Source organism: Triticum urartu, chromosome 2 (genome assembly GCF_003073215.2).
Source record: "Triticum urartu cultivar G1812 chromosome 2, Tu2.1, whole genome shotgun sequence".
Classification (NCBI taxonomy): domain Eukaryota; kingdom Viridiplantae; phylum Streptophyta; class Magnoliopsida; order Poales; family Poaceae; genus Triticum; species Triticum urartu.
Window position 1 is genome coordinate 746901807 of NC_053023.1, and position 16691 is coordinate 746918497.

Below are 16691 nucleotides of genomic sequence, written 5' to 3' on the forward strand. Positions count from 1 at the left end.
AATTATAAAATAGCGAGCACCTGTCTCAGAGTGGGTTTCTCCAACACACCTGTTTTTTTAATATCGACAGGCAGACGAACGGGCAGCCGGTGTAAATGCGGTAGATAGCCATCCCGTCATGTCCAGTCACGCCGCAGGTCAGCATGAATGTGGTGCTGACCGGCATGAATGCACGGCAACCGCTTGATGTGAGATAGGGCGCGAACGCGGGAGTGGTTTTGTGTGGATCAGGGGTGTCCGTTGCGTACGTGGCAAGGTTTGGACGCTCACAAAGCCTCACCCCCTAGTTTGGACAAATTGGATACTGTGTTTGATGGAAAAGTGTGTCCGGGCCTCTGTCGGAAATGCCCTAATGAACTGAATCAAGAAACACACTTCTTCTTGCTGTTTAAATTTTATTTGCAGAGACAAAACTAAAAATATACTACTGAACATAGTGGTAAAAAGAAAATGCGAAGTAAATCACTATTAGTATTTGGCTGTCGGCGCTCATTTGATGGTGCCATCTTTGAAATTTCATGAGCCACGCATTGTGGTCGATCATCAAACCGACGCAATCAGAGTAGACCATCATCATCATCATCAATGTACTAATATCATGAGCCACGGATGATGAGTGGTAGTAATACATCGGATGAATGAATGAATGTCGTTAATACTACATGAGCTCCAACAAACTGAAGTACAGTATCTCTCAACTCATCTTTCAAATCAAAAAATTGAATTCTTTATCTCTTTCCCGGCCGTCGTCCGCTGGCCGGCGAGGCACCAAGCGCCGGGAACTCGTCGGTGGAGAGGCTGAAAGGCACTCCGCCCCCGGGGATCTGTGCCTGTCCCGCCCTGACAGCAGCAGCCTGGTGCAGAGGCGCCGTCGTCGCCTGCTGCTGCAGAGGTGTGGCATGCTTGGCCTCCTCCCCATTGCTCTGCTCCCAGGCCGCTCTGTTCGGAGGCGCGCTCGCCGTCGTCGCCGGCCGGACCGCAGCAGCCGCGAGGCTCTGCAGCAGCGGGTCGGGCCGGAAGCCGAACGGGACCTTGGAGGCGTCCATCTTCCTGAACGTGATGGAGATCCTCTTGGCGGGCACGGCGGGCACGCAGTGCTTGGCGACGTCGGCGCCATTACCGTTCAGCACGAGCACCGACCCCACGGGGAGCGGGATGGAGGCCGCGGCGGAGAACTCCCCTGGCGCGAGGACCTTCATGTCCTTGCCGAAGAGGATGGGGGCCTCGGTGAGGAAGGAGGCGGTGCAGAAGGGGCGGAGGAAGTCGTGGTGGTCGACGTGCGGCGGGATGCAGTCGTCGACGTCATAGACGTTGACGATGCAGCTGTCGGGCACGCAGGAGGGCGGGAGCACGCGCCAGAGCACGAGGCGGCGCGCCATGGCGGCGAGCAGCGGCGGCAGCGGGTCGACGGCCTCGTCCCGCACGATGCCCGGCGGATTGCCGTCCCGGTCGGCGGCGTAGTTGTAGCAGCAGCCGAACTGGATCGTCGCCCGGCCCTTGCCCCGCATCCACTTGCGCGGCTCCGAGTAGGTCCGCTCTGCAGTCACACGCGCCGGAGAAGAACCGAGGCCGTCAGATCAAGATCGGGGGAGGAAGGAAGAAGGAGCTCCCGTGGAGGGGAATTGATTGATTGATTCATCGGAGAAGTGTTGGGGATGGAGAGGAGGAAGGTTGGGTACCTCGGAGGCGGCCGCGGCGGCCTTGGTCTTGGAGGTCGAGGACGCAGGCGACGATCTTGGCCTGCTCGTCGGGGGAGAAGACGTTGGCGTGGAGCTCGAGGCCCTGCAGCACGTTGAGCATGCGGCCGTCGACCCGCTCCATGTGGCGGAAGTCCTTCTTGCGGCGCACCCTCACCATGCCCTCGTCGGGCAGCAGCGTCGACGACGACGACATCGCGGCGGCTCCGGCGGCGGCAGTGGGAACAGAGCAAGGGGGATCTGGGCCGGCGGATTCGATTGGATTGGCGGCTGAGGTAGCTCAGCTTTATATGGAGAGGAGAGGCCACTTCCAAATCGGGGTCGGGTCGGGTGTTTCGTCGAACACGTGGGGCGCGCGTGGGTGGGCGCGTGCGGACGCGTACTCGCGGTTTCCCGCCTTCTCCTAGCGCGCGCGCTCGTCTCTCGATTTGCACAACCTACCTGGGCCAGGGCCAGCATCCCTGTGGGCCGGCCTTCGCGATCGACGGCCTTTACACTGGCGAGCCGCCGAGCTCTGCTCTCTCGTCCCCTGACCCCACGCCGGCCGCAACACTTCGACGAAAACGCGGCGGCACTCTTCTTCCTGCGTCAGGGGCTCGCCACCACGCGCGGGGTCTAGGATTAGCTCGAGGTCAGCGACGGCCACCGGCGGTGTGAGGAGGACGAGCACGGGAGTCGCGTGTCGTCGCGTCTCCGACTCTCCGCCACGCCGGTGAAGGCGGGCGGAACCTGGCCGACACGTCGGCCGCTTCATTTGGGGGTAAGACAGAGACAGTGAGTAAAGTAATTCTGAATTTCATTTGGCGCTGCAGCTTGACGTTCCCCTTTCTACTCATTCTTTGCCTGCTCTTTGACCAATCGCTGTACTACCATACCATGTTCCTGCTCAGCAATGGAAGAAATGGGCACATCCATTGGGAGGCAATGCCAGAACAGCCATTGTCATGGCCGCGCATGCTCACATCGAGCAATCCAGGAAGGAACACGCTTCTATTTCCGACATTGCACAGCCGGAGTCAGCCTCCTGCACTACTCAATGCTGAAGCTTTTAAGAGAGAAGGATGCACGTATTTAGAAAGGTACTTCTCGTCACCTGAACAGTGTTAATTGCAGGACTGAATATTCATTTCACGATGTGGAACTTGTATGCATATGCATTACTGCTTTTATGCTTACTATTATATGAAAAAAAAGTCATTTTAATGGTCCTTTGTTGGTTGAAACGGAAATATTGAATAGACTGGCAGCACAAAGGCCAGGTGGACAATTAATTAATGAAGGAAAAAACTACCTAGTGGTTAGTTTCATACAAGTGTAAGCAACTAGCTAGTGCATCGCATCTGTTGACATTTACTAAATACAGAAATAGTTGTTTGTACAAGGCAACCAATAGGATATGGCCAGCTGCGATTTGCTGAATTACATTTGCAACTAAAAAACAAAAGAAATGCAAACAAGGATAACATAAATCAGATTACACACATGGAATCACATGTTATTTGATCACAAAAGCAAAGTGGGAATGAGACGCAGCATCTGTCGATCGATGCAAATGCAAGGCGTTGGATGGTTGAAAGCAGAACTCTAAATTCTCCTCCAGATCATCCTTGTCCTGACAAATGAAAAAGGATAATTCACGATAGACATCAAACTCTGTACAAGGTAGAGTTGATCATAGCTAGTACATAGTGGACACCTATAATTGATGCTACATTATTGCTCTAGCAAGGTTCTATTTCACCTAATCACTAGCATTCTGACACCCAATCCTCCCACCAACCAGCTGGTGGAGTACAACTCAACCAAAAATAGCAAAAAAGGCAGCTAGTGGGAAATGAGAAAATGGCCTATAAATTGGGACGCAGTTGCCATGATGCTTTCTTTTGCTTGTTGGGAGCTTTCCCGTGTAAATAATTTTTCTTTTTTTTCTTTTTTTGGGGGTCGATAGGAGAAGACCATAATTAAATTGTTGAAGTGGCTCTTATATGCATTATTGTTGATTTAACCAAGAGCCCATATTGCCTTGTCTTCTCCTGTTTATTAAATGCTCGCAGATTGCAGCTTAGTCCAATGCACGTGCACTCTTATTATTATTCACTTCGTTCGGTCGTGCAAGTGAAAGGCAATTATGATGATATATGATGGACAGACTGAGATAAGAAAAGCTGGTATGAACTCGACCTCTCTTGTTTTTGTAAATATGATGAGTTCATCGTTCTTGATTCAGCTTATTATGAATAAACATGTTTACAATGACAATTAGAGATCATGGTTGCTCGTGCCATGTTTGATTAGCTATAGTTATAATGGTTTACCTTGCGTGCCAACATGCTATTAAAATGGTTATGATGTGGTATAGTGGGGTGGTATCCAACTTTGAATGATTTAAGTGACTTGACTTGGCACATGTTCACACATGTAGTTAAAACAAAATCAACATAGCCTTCACGATATTTATGTTTATGGTGGATTATATCCTACTCATGCTTGCATCCAATGTTTATTAATTTTAGTGCATGTTCATGACTGTTGTCGCTCTCTAGTTGGTCGCTTTTCAGTCTTTTGCTAGCCTTCACTTGTACTAAGCGGGAATACTGCTTGTGCATCCAATCCCTTAAACTCCAAAGTTATTCCATATGAGTCCATCATACCTTCCTATATACGGTATCTACATGCCGTTCCAAGTAAATTTGTATGTGCCAAACTCTAAACTTTCAAATAAACATTCTGTTTTGTATACTCGAATAGCTCATGTATCAACTAGGGCTTCCCTTATCTTCCATGTTAAGCGGGTTATTCTCAAGAGGAGTGGACTCCGCTCCTCATTCACGAGAAAATGGCTGGTCACCGGGATGTCCAGTCTCATGCTTTATGCAAACTAAATCAAAATAATTGCAAACAAAACTCCCCCTCGGACTGTTGCTAGTTGGAGACACTCGTTGTTTCGAGCAGGTCATGGATTGATGCTTGTTGGTGGAGGGGGAGTATAAACTTTAACATTCTATTCGGGAAACGCCTATAATGTGTGTAGCATGGAAGATATCGCCATCTCTTAGTTGTTATGTTGACAATGAAAGTATGCCGCTCAAAATATTATTTATCTCTATTTCAAAACCGAGCTCTGGTACCTCTACAAATCCCTGCTCCCCTCTGCGAAGGGCCTATCTATTTATTTTTATGTTGAGTCATCACCCTCTTATTAAAAGCACTAGCTGGAGAGCGCAGCTGTCATTTGCATTCATTACTATTAATTTATATTGGGTATGACTATGATTGGATCTGTTTTACCATCAATTACAATGTCTAGTCATTTCTTGATCTTTAAAGGTGCTCTCCATTTATGTTTTGCGGTCTCAGAAAGGGTTAGCGAGATACCATCCTGTTATATCATATTATGATTGTTTTGAGAAAGTGTTGTCATCCGAGATTTATTATTATGACTCGCTAGTTGATTATGCTATTGATATGAGTAAACATGAGACCTAGGAGTTATTACAAATGTGGTTAGTTATAATCTTTGCTCAAAACTTGAATGCTGGCTTTACATATTTACAACAACAAGAGCAAACAGAGTTTGTAAAAGTTTTTCTTTATCACTTTCAGTTTATCAACTGAATTGCTTGAGGACAAGCAAAGGTTTAAGCTTGGGGGAGTTGATACGTCTCTGTCGTATCTACTTTTCCAAACACTTTTGCCCTTGTTTTGGACTCTAACTTGCATAATTTGAATGGAACTAACCTAGACTGACGCTGTTTTCAGCAAACTTTCCATGGTGTTATTTATGTGCAGAAACAAAAGTTCTCGGAATGACCTGAAACTCCACGGAACGTCTTTTCAAAAATAATAAAAAATCCTTGCCAAAGATGAAGACCAGGGGGCCCACACCCTGTCCACGAGGGTGGGGGGCGCCCTCCTAGGGCGCGCCCCCTACCTCGTGGGCCCCCTGGAGCTCCTCCGACGCCAACTCCAACTCTATATATTTGCTTTCGGAGAGAGAAAAATCAAGGAGAAGAAATTATCGCGTTTTACAATATGGAGCCGCCGCCAAGCCCTAAAACCTCTCGGGAGGGCTGATCTGGAGTCCGTCCGGGGCTCCGGAGAGGGGGATTCGTCGCCGTCGTCATCATTAACCATCCTCCATCACCAATTTCATGATGCTCACCGCCGTGCGTGAGTAATTCCATCGTAGGCTTGCTGGACGGTGATGGGTTGGATGAGATCTATCATGTAATCGAGTTAGTTTTGTTAGGGTTTGATCCCTAGTATCCACTATGTTCTGAGATTGATGTTGCTATGACTTTGCTATGCTTAATGCTTGTCACTAGGGCCCGAGTGTCATGATTTCAGATCTGAACCTATTATGTTTTCATGAATATATGTGAGTTCTTGATCCTATCTTGCAAGTCTATAGTCACCTACTATGTGTTATGATCCGGCAACCCCGAAGTGACAATAATCGGGACCACTCCCGGTGATGACCATAGTTTGAGGAGTTCATGTATTCACTGTGCTAATGCTTTGTTCCGGTACTCTATTAAAAGGAGGCCTTAATATCCCTTAGTTTCCATTAGGACCCCGCTGCCACGGGAGCGTAGGACAAAAGATGTCATGCAAGTTCTTTTCCATAAGCACGTATGACTATATTCGGAATACATGCCTACATTACATTGATGAATTGGAGCTAGTTCTATGTCACCCTATGTTATGACTGTTAGATGATGAACCACATCCGGCATAATTATCCATCACTGATCCAATGCCTACGAGCTTTTCCTATACTGGTTCTCGCTTATTTACTTTCTCGTTGCTACTATTACAATCACTACAAAACACCAAAAATATTACTTTTGCTTTTGTACTTTTATTACTGTTACCACTACTATCATATTACTTTGCTACTAAACACTTTGCTGTAGATACTAAGTTATCCAGGTGTGGTTGAATTGACAACTCAACTGCTAATACTTGAGAATATTCTTTGGCTCCCCTTGTGTCGAATCAACAAATTTGGGTTGAATACTCTACCCTCGAAAACTGTTGCAATCCCCTATACTTGTGGGTTATCACGGCCCCCCTCTCCCTTCCTTCTCCCCTCCCCCTCCTTTCCCCCTTCTCCTAGTTGGACTAGGAAAGGAGGAAACCTACTCCTACTAGGAGTAGGAATCCTACTCCCTTGGCGCGCCCCTCCTAGGGCCGGCCTCCTCCTCCCTCCCTCCTTTATATACGTGGGGAGGGGGCACCCCATAGACACACAAGTTGATCATTGATCTCTCTTAGCCGTGTGCGGTGCCCCCCTCCACCATAATCCACCTCGATCATATCATAGCGGTGCTTAGGCGAAGCCCTGCATCGGTAATTTCCTCAACACCGTCACCACGCCGTCGTGCTGACGGAACTCTCCCGCGAAGCTCTACTGGATCATGAGTTCGTGGGACGTCACCGAGCTGAACGTGTGCAGTCCGCGGAGGTGCCGTAACTTCGGTGCTGGGATCGGTCGATCGTGAAGACGTACGACTACATCAACCGCGTTGTCATAACGCCTCCGCTTACGATCTACGAGGGCACGTAGACGACACTCTCTCCTCTCGTTGCTATGCATCACCATGATCTTGCGTGTGCGTAGGAATTTTTTTGAAATTACCACGTTCCCCAACAATAGCAACATCAATTTAAGAACATAATGGATACTAGGGATCAAGCCCTAACAAAACTAACTCGATTACATGATGAATCTCATCCAACTCACCGACCAGTGAGCCTACGAAGGAATTACTCACTCCCGGTGGGGAGCATCATGGAATTGGCGATGGAGATGGGTTGGTGATGACGAAGAACAAAGACCCTCCTCTCCGGAGCCCCAAATGGACTCCATATCTGGCCTCCCAATGAAGAACAGGAGGTGGCGGCGGCTCTGTCTCGTGGAACGCAATAATTCTTTCTCCCTGATTTTTTCTGAAAATATGTGATTTTATAGCGTCGGAATCAGGGTCTGCGGGGCCACCAGGTGGGGACAAACCACCTGGGCGCGTTAGGAGAGGGGGGCGCGCCCTGGTGGGTTGTGCCCACCCAGGGGCCCCTCTCCGGTAGGTCTTGGCTCCAAAAATCCTCTTTTATTCCATAAAAATTCCTCGTAAAGTTTCATTTTATTCCAATAACTTTTATTTCTGCACAAAAACAACACCAAGGTAGTTCTACTGAAAACAGCGTCAGTCTGGGGTTAGTTTCATTCAAATCATGCAAACTAGAGTCCAAAACAAGAGGAAAAGCGTGAGGAAAAGTAGATACGTTGGAGACGTATCAACTCCCCCAAGCTTAAACATTTGCTTGTCCTCAAGCCATTCAGTTGATAAACTGAAAGTAAGAAAGAAAACTTTTACGAACTCTTTTGCTCTTGTTTGCATAAATAGACTTAAACAACACCCAGGTTTTCAGTCAACATTATAACTAACCATGTCGACAATAACTCTTAAAGATTATATTAACTCATATCAGTGACATAATCAGCTAGCGAGTAATAATAATCATCTAACCAGGTGTTCAGGTTACACCTCCGAGTGGCCTATGTTTTGCCGGAGTGTTGATTAATTTTCGTTCCGGCAAATTTCAGGCGCTCGATATGTCCTGTTTTAGCAAAGGTCATGCCGGAATTTTCCATGAATTTTGGCATGACTTGTGCTAAAATATGTAGGAAATATCGAGCGGCCTGGATTTTTTAGAAAGATAATTAAACGATATTTCGGGTTGACTTTAAGTCTGTCAAGGCCGAAGAATCCCGACTGTTGTCATGGGGGTCGTTTCTCCTTCTTCTCCGGGTGCTAGACAATTTGGTGTAATGCACTAGGGGAAGGAGGAGTAACGACCATCACCGACGGTCGCAAATGTCAGAGAGGAATCAGTGAGGGAGAATCTCCACCATATATGAGAGGACGAAGAATCCCGACTGTTGTCATGGGGGTAGCTTCTCTTTCGTTCCCGTGTGCTAGACAATTTGGTGTAATGCACTCGGGAACGAAAGGAGGAGCTACCATCACCGATGGTCGAATATATACACCACGTGAGCTGAGAGTTTTCAAGAAAAGACTCGACAGACCGATAGTCAACCCGTGATGAATAATAATGTTCTAATTTAGTTTTTGGGTACATATATTTAATTGTACAAGTTTAATCTTTGAATTATGAACATAGGAAATGTTGTACTCGGACAAGAAAGTCTCCCGGGGGAGTGCGACTGGTGCCACGACGACCGAGGTATGTGCGACAGGTTCCTTCACCTAGACGAAGATCGGCGCTTCAGCATTAAGCTCGAGGAGACCTTCGATGTTGAAATGGTACGCAATGACGACAAGTGTTTTTTTTCGTAATTAAGCACGACTTCAACTATTTCAACATGTACTTTTCATCTTTTACAATTCGACTAGCTTATCCCATGCTATGCAAGACGCTATGTCTTGGAGAGTATGAGTTTTGAAGACCATGAAAGTATGAAAACAAAGAAAATTCATCTAAGGACCCATCATGGTACGGATTTTGAAGTAAATCTGTACAATTCTGAGAGCGTAACCCATTTTGGTTGCAAGAATTGGGAAGCACTTTGCGAGATGTATGGATTTTATGAGGGTATGTTTGTCACCATGGATCTTGGTGATCCTGACACCGCCGAAGACAATTTGGACATTTGGGTCCTTGTTGATACGCTTCCAATTCTTCCCCTATGAAGCTTCTCAAACATAGTTATTAAGTAATTTATATTGTTTATTTCAAAATAGTTGACAGCTTATTTCCATTGATAGCTTACTTTCATTGTTCAAAGAATGTCCGGAAGATGGTAGACAGAACCAACTACACCGATGGCTCTGAGTTAACTTATCAAGAGAAAAGTCATCTGGTCGCATATTGTACTGATCTTGAGAATTACAATGCCTTTTATCGAACTCCTCCAAATTATGGTCAATACGTGTCACTAGTGCACGTGTTGAACCACGATAACTTCCATGGAGATATCCTGGTAAGATTTTTTACTGTTACGACATCCGTGCATCTTTTGCATACTTCTAAAACTGAACTACATTGCTAACTACGAAGTTATTACTATGTTCTTCAACAGAAAATCCCGATGGATTGTGTGCCTCATTTGATGTATCAGAATGGTCGCCTTGATGTTTTGAACATACAGCCAGGTCGTCCTACGAATCTCACCTGTCCATACCGGATTTCTAAAACCGGTGAACACATGATAATCAAAGAATGGAAAAAATGTATGGACAATCGTAAGGAGGTTCTTAAAAGCAACATTGTGCGAAAGGCAAGAATTGGAGACAGGATAATCTCCATTCTCCATAATGGAGAGTTAGGGGCTATCTTGTTTTATGCTATTTTACCTAAGATAATATAGTAAGTCCTAAGATAATGTAGTAGGTCATATGAGGTACAATATGTTTATGAGAGTTGATGATGATGAGTAGTTGTGATTATATCTAGTGACCAACTTGTATGTGATGTCTTGATGAAAACGATGATCATGAGAAGGTGTTATATGACAATGATGTATTATGATGATAAGTTGTTAATGATATGATGATGATGATGATATATTATATCATTGGGTGAAAGAACCGCGGATTAATTTCAAGTGGATGTCCATCCACTTGAAACTAGTACACGGTTCTTTCTCCCAGTGATGTAATAACTCATTATGATGTAAAATCATTCTCTAAATTGCTGCAGTACGAAAACTTGTATAAAGGTGTATGAATACAACATGAAATAAAAAAGAAATACAAAATAATAGTAGTAGCGCGTTCTAGGAGAAGCGCTACTACTAATTACCAGTAGCGCTCATAGTACAAAGCGTTGCTACTAAGTCGATATAGCAGTAGCGTGGCCCAACCCACGCTACTGCTAACCTTTAGCTGTAGCGCCTTACTAGTAGCGCTGCTCCCCCGCGCTACTGATAGGCTTTAAACACGCGCTACTGCTAGGGTTTTCCCTAATAGTGGTTGGTCGTCCTCGAGCGAATGATCATCAATCTTGTCATATTGTGTCTGTTGTTCTTTCCCGCGACCGCCCATGTCGCGAGTGTGTTGTGGCCATTATCCATGTTGGCAAGCGTTGGTCGGCCATTTTGTTGAGAGCATGCTGCGGCTAAAAAAAACTAACTTATATGTACAAACATTGACCAAAACAATTGTATAATTCACAAGCATCGGCGTAGCATGCGGCTTATGAGTGCGTTGGGAAAAATATTGCCTTACACTTGTCTCCTCTATACAAGCAATCACATCACCCAGCCCACTCAAGCTTTTTCCTTCACACATTTTAATTATATTTATCTTCGTCGCACTAAATATTATCATACATTAATTATAACGAAGCTATAATTTTGCCGACCCCACTTTTTAGCCAAGTTGTACAATGAAGGATCACTCAGATCGGCCACCATGGCAATATGTATCAATAGCAACCAATAATCAACAGTCAATTCATGTATTTTTTTATTACAAATCTATCTCCTAAAAAAATATTAGCAATCAGACTTCTTTGAAAGTTCATCTCTATCGATCAAAGATTATCAAATACAATGACAATTGGCAGCAAAACAAACAACAATGCAACTTTGATGCTCTTCCCCTGTCTCTTCTATGTGTTGTCAATAGCAAAGAGCAATATAGTCAATAGCACTATTTCTTCTTCCACTGACTAGTACATTACATATTACAATATGCATGCGGATGACCAAACCCCTGAATAATGTCATCATCAGTCATCGAAGCATAAGTTTAAGTACATTGTACCTGACATGGGATTCAAAACAACATTGTACATGCAAACTAAGTTTATATATCCTTCATGTATGGAGAACGGAAGTTTGGCTCTTCGCCTCCATGGAGGCCTTTTTTGAAGGAAAAAAAATTCAAAATTCAAACTTGTTGGTTTCAAAAAAATCTGAAAAAAATTGTGCAAGTAAATAAGAATGTTATATGTATGTGTGTAAAATTTCAGGAAAAAAATGTTGAAATGCGACCTGTACAAAAAACACAAATTCATCGTTTGGGAGGATGAATAGTATGGTTTGTTAGAATGGCCCAGATTTGTCTTTTTTATGCAGCCCTTGTTGAACGTATTTTGCCCTGAAAATTTACACACATGTGTGTTATGCCTTCATGTATATCTGTGTATTTTTTTTAGAATTTTTTGAAACGTAGAAAATATGAAATTTGATTATTTTTCAAAACCGAGCTCCATGGAGCTCGGCCTCCAAAGACAATATTCGCTTGATGTATTACTTACTTTGCACGCTAAAAGTCTCCCAAGTTAGCAAACAATATACAAAACAATTTCGACTATTTATCAGTTATCATTTGTCAAGAAATGAAGAGGCAGCACATCAACCACACAAATCATCTGGCGCTTTTCAAGCTCCGCCACCAGCTAGTTTTGGGAGGAAATGGCTTTCTGAGATAATATAGAGTGAAGAGTGCTCTTGTTATGGCCGGTTTAGCTAGGCCCACCGGACAATCTTAGCCCGCAAGTTATCTTAGGTTAATTCTTGCAAGTTATCTAGGTTATAAATATAGGCTGTAAAACTCTTTTTGGAATTAAGCAATAAGAAGATTATTATCTCTATCGCCCGGCTCCCAGAGGAGCCGGAACCCTAGCCGCCTCCAGCCCTAACCGCCGCCGCCCTCCTCCTTCCTCACGACGGTGCCGACGCGCCGGAGCTCGCGCCCTCTCCCCCAACTCCCGCTGTTCTGCCCTTATAACCTAAGGAGTAGAGCCGGTAGGAACCCTAGTCCTACCAATTTGGTAATCAGAGACCAAGTTCAGATCATGTCGCTGCCACCACCACCGCCGACGCTGTCCAGCGGCTCCACCGCTCCGATGACGACGGCGCCGCCCCTCACCGCGTTGATGACGTCCGCCGCCGGGACCACCGCGCTGGCGGGCCACGTCTCCACCGCGGCCCCGCTCGCGCCGCCATCCCCGGTGCCCTCCGCGCCACCGCCGTCCGCCGTCTTCACACCGGAGCAGGTCACGCGCACCCTGCAGGACCTCATGACGGTCGTCCAGGGCATCTCCCTGTACTTGGCCGGCCCGCACACCACCCCGCCGGCTGCGCCCCCGCCTACAGCCACCCGACGACGCACTGGCCGATCCAGAACGCGTCGGGCCCGAGCGGGACACCCCTGCTGCCGTTCCAAGCGGGCTACACCGGCGGGCCCCCGTCGCTGCTGCACCTGCCCGGGTACTCGGTACCCGCGGCGATCGCCGGGGCCCATCCATCGCTCCAGCCGCCGCCCGTCCCAGCGCTGTCCTGGCCGCAGTGGCCCGCGCCGGTTCTCGCGGCGCCACCCGCGCCTCCCGCGCCCGCCCCAGCACAGAAGTGGCCGTACTGGACCGCGCCGGCCCCAGCCGCGCCAACCGCGCCGCCCGTGCCGGTCCAGCTTCCACCGCCGCCACCCAGCTCTGGACTGGGTCAGTCCACACCGGGAGGCCTCCCGATCCAGCAGGTCCGGTTTCCGCCGTCACCATCTCCGATCCCGGCCTGGCTAACCGGGGCGTCGGCACCGCCAGTTTACACGCAGGCCGGGGACCCATCGGTACCTACGCTGCAGTCTGGGGCCTCGTCTGGCTCCACGGGGGCCTATGACGGCCTCCCCGCCGTTGACCGGGCGGCGTCATCATCCCTGCTCCGCACCACCGAGCCGGTCGGCCATGGCACGCCAACCCAGACGCTGCCACGGTTCACCAAGATCGACTTCGCCACTTATGACGGCACGGAGGACCCGCTTAACTGGCTCAACCAGTGTGAGCAGTTTTTCCGTGGCCAGCGCACACTCGCGTCGGAGCGCACTTGGCTGGCATCCTACCACCTCCGCGGCACAGCACAGACCTGGTACTACGCCCTCGAGCAGGACGAGGGCCGCATGCCCCCTTGGGAGCGCTTCCGCAAGCTCTGCCTCCTTCGCTTTGGGCCTCCGGTTCGCGGGAGCCGCCTGGCGGAGCTCGGCCGCCTTCCCTTCACCTCCACGGTGCAAGACTTCGCTGACCGTTTCCAGGCCCTGGCATGCCATGCATGCATCGTGCGTGACGGCGCAGCAGCGGGCGGACCTCTTTGTCGGTGAACTTCCGGATCACATCCGCTAAGGGCAGAACAGCGGGAGTTGGGGGCGAGGGCGCGAGCTCCGGCGCGTCGGCGCCGTCGCGAGGAAGGAGGAGGGCGGCGGCGGTTAGGGCTGGAGGCGGCTAGGGTTCCGGCTCCTCTGGGAACCAGGCAATAGAGATAGTAATCTTCTTATTGCTTAATTCCAAAAAGAGTCTTACAGCCTATATTTATAACCTAGATAACTTGCATAAGAATTAACCTAAGATAACTTGTGGGCTAAGATTGCCCGGTGGGCCTAGCTAAACCGGCCATAACAGCTCTATGCATTGAGAATTCACATATCTTCTATTATCAATGTCAGATTATATTTACGCGCGCCTCAACAAATATCTAAAGATTAAACCCAACAATTAGTTAAGCCATGTCCTTTACATAAATTCTAAAAACAGATTCTATTCAGTGGTAGTAGCTCATTCTGTTGACATAATTTATTCTTACTTCTTCTCTCTTTAGATGCAAGGTCCCTAATTTGATGAGTTTGTTACTGAAATTCCGCATACACCGCCCCGATGACTATGGTCTAGAGAATAGGCACTGACCTGAAACTTGACAAAAAGTGGTCTGCAACACATACATCACTTTGACGAGAATACGAGATGCTGCCAAGCTTATTTTGTGGTGACTTGTATTTACGCGCCCCTGTTGACTTAAGATAAAGAAAACAGAGTGAAAAGGCGAAACAAAAAGGACAAAAACTATCTGTTTAAATTATATCAATGAAGGTCAAGAATGAAAAAAGTCTAATAAAGGAAGAAAACACGAATAGAACTTGGTTTGTTGAAGTGGTTGGATGTGTACTATGGAATATATGGAAACATATCAGAAATTGGTTGATCATTGAGGGGAAGGTGCACTCCATTGCACATTGAAAGGTTATGTTTAAGAAGGATCTTTATTTTATCTCTTTTAGAGTTGAAGAATAACACATAGATTCTCTTGTCCTGTAGTTGACATCTTATTTGTAATTCTTCTTCCCTGTTCTTGTATATTACCATGCAAACCCCCTTTAGTCTCTCTGACTTTGTTAGTCGAGCCCTAACTCTGGACTCTTTTGTACATTTTTGCTAACTTATTAGTGGAAAAAAAATACCGTTCAGCAAACATGTTCATCATCTTTCTCTATCTCAAAAATAGCAAGATGTTCATATTTATTCCTTATATTTGCAACTCCTTGTTGACAAGTCTCTATAATATTAGCCATTGTAGTTCGTGAAGTCGACGATGCCATTATGCTGTACTGTGAAACTGATACATACTCCCAAGAAAAAAAACCTGAAGTTCATAAGCTAGTTATATGTGAAGGAAAAAAAATACAGATCTGCACTTATGTTCATACAGGGGACCACTGTGGACAAGTGCTCCCACAGTAATATGTAACCTATTGTATGCAAACTTGACCTAATCATATGTTTGAGCTTGGTTTTGAGATTTAGAAGTATGCAAATTCATGCACCGAAGAGTTGATTAGCAGCTAGCTTGTTGATTCATTTAGCACCGTGTGGTGATCTAGTCTATTAAGATGACTGTACCTCAAAAGGTTTTATACTTTACACGTAATTCTGTCCGTTGATGCTAAAATTCATAATGCACAGACCTCGATCGTCGTGGCACCAGTCGCACTCCCCCGGGAGACTTCCGTCGTCCGATGATGACATTTCCTATATGTTCATAATTCAAAGATTAAACATGTACAATTAAATAAATAAATAAATATATATATATATATGTACTACAAAAACTAAATTAGCTCATTATTATTCAACTAATCATATGCATATGCCTTGCATAGTGCTCTCCAATTTGAGCATTCAATAAGAAAAATCAAATCGCAAAATAAACTAGTATTCAAATTAGAATGCATTCAATTATAAGAAAAACTACATCATCTCCATCTATCCGTACATCGAATATTATCACTAATACACGTCGAATACTATCATACATATCGCTAGTATAGCTAGAACCGTAGCGCCCGACGGGTATCGGCGCGGGCGGTGGACACCCAAAGGGAAGGAACCATCACAGGATCATAGCTCCAGTGAGATCCCTGAAGAACCTGCCAGGTATTCTCGAACCTGCCCTCCAACGCAACCATGTAGCGACGGACGTGCTGGTCCTCCTCGCTGACACGGTGACGTACCACCTCCGCGGTGTCCGGAAGCCTCGGCACCGTCACTGGCCCACGCGACCGCCACCAAACAAGGATCGGGTCAACGACGGGCTGGCTCCTCACCAAGCTACGCCCCCCGGAAGGTAGCGCCTCCCAGTACCACCCCGGCGGAGCCCAGTCCCGGACATGGCCCATCTGGTCAAGCAGGTGTCGTCCTCTGCCGACTCGACGACGAGGATGCGGGATAGGCATCGTCCACGTCGATGCAGGAATAATTGCTTTAACTAAAAAAATAAACTAGTTCTATTAATTTTCTTGCTAAAAATAAACTACTTCTATAGTAAAATAAACCAGTCTTATTAAATCAACTAGTTCAACTACTAAGCACTTACTATAAATAGAATAATGTAGTACTTACTAAAAATATATAAACAAGTTTACCTCCTAGTTCTAACTAATTCCATTAAACACTTTCTAAGTAGTACTAATTACTAAAAGTTATCGGGGAGGGGGGTATATCGACAACGACATACCCGATAACAAAAATAAGAAGAGGAAGTAGAAGAAAAAAATAGGAGAAGAAGAAAGGAATAGAGGAGGAGATCGAAGAAAAAAAAGAAAAAAAGAGGAGGAGAAGAAGGAATAATAGAGGAGAAGAAGAAGAATTCTTCTTCTTCTCCTCTATTCCTTCTTCTTCTCCTCTTTTTTTCTTCTTCTTTTT

The 16691-nt window shown here is 46.4% G+C and overlaps 1 protein-coding gene across 1 annotated transcript; it reads right to left on the reverse strand.

Annotated features, from left to right (window-relative positions):
- Positions 1-569: 569 nt before the first annotated feature.
- LOC125540452 (RNA demethylase ALKBH9B-like) lies at positions 570-1968 on the reverse strand. The gene is made up of 2 exons (XM_048704073.1): positions 1680-1968; positions 570-1537 (listed from the first exon to the last, which is right to left on the reverse strand). Exons 1-2 carry the CDS (start codon positions 1891-1893, stop codon positions 729-731), a joined length of 1023 nt encoding a protein of 340 aa, XP_048560030.1. The 5' UTR covers positions 1894-1968; the 3' UTR covers positions 570-728.
- Between the last annotated feature and the right edge of the window lie 14723 nt (positions 1969-16691).

Excerpts from the sequence above, each read along its gene's own strand:
- LOC125540452 (XM_048704073.1), bottom strand. The coding sequence starts at position 1,893 with ATGTCGTCGTCGTCGACGCTGCTGCCCGACGAGGGCATGGTGAGGGTG. Across the intron at positions 1,538-1,679 it reads CCGCCGCGGCCGCCTCCGAG|AGCGGACCTACTCGGAGCCG; the intron begins GTACCCAACCTT and ends GTGTGACTGCAG.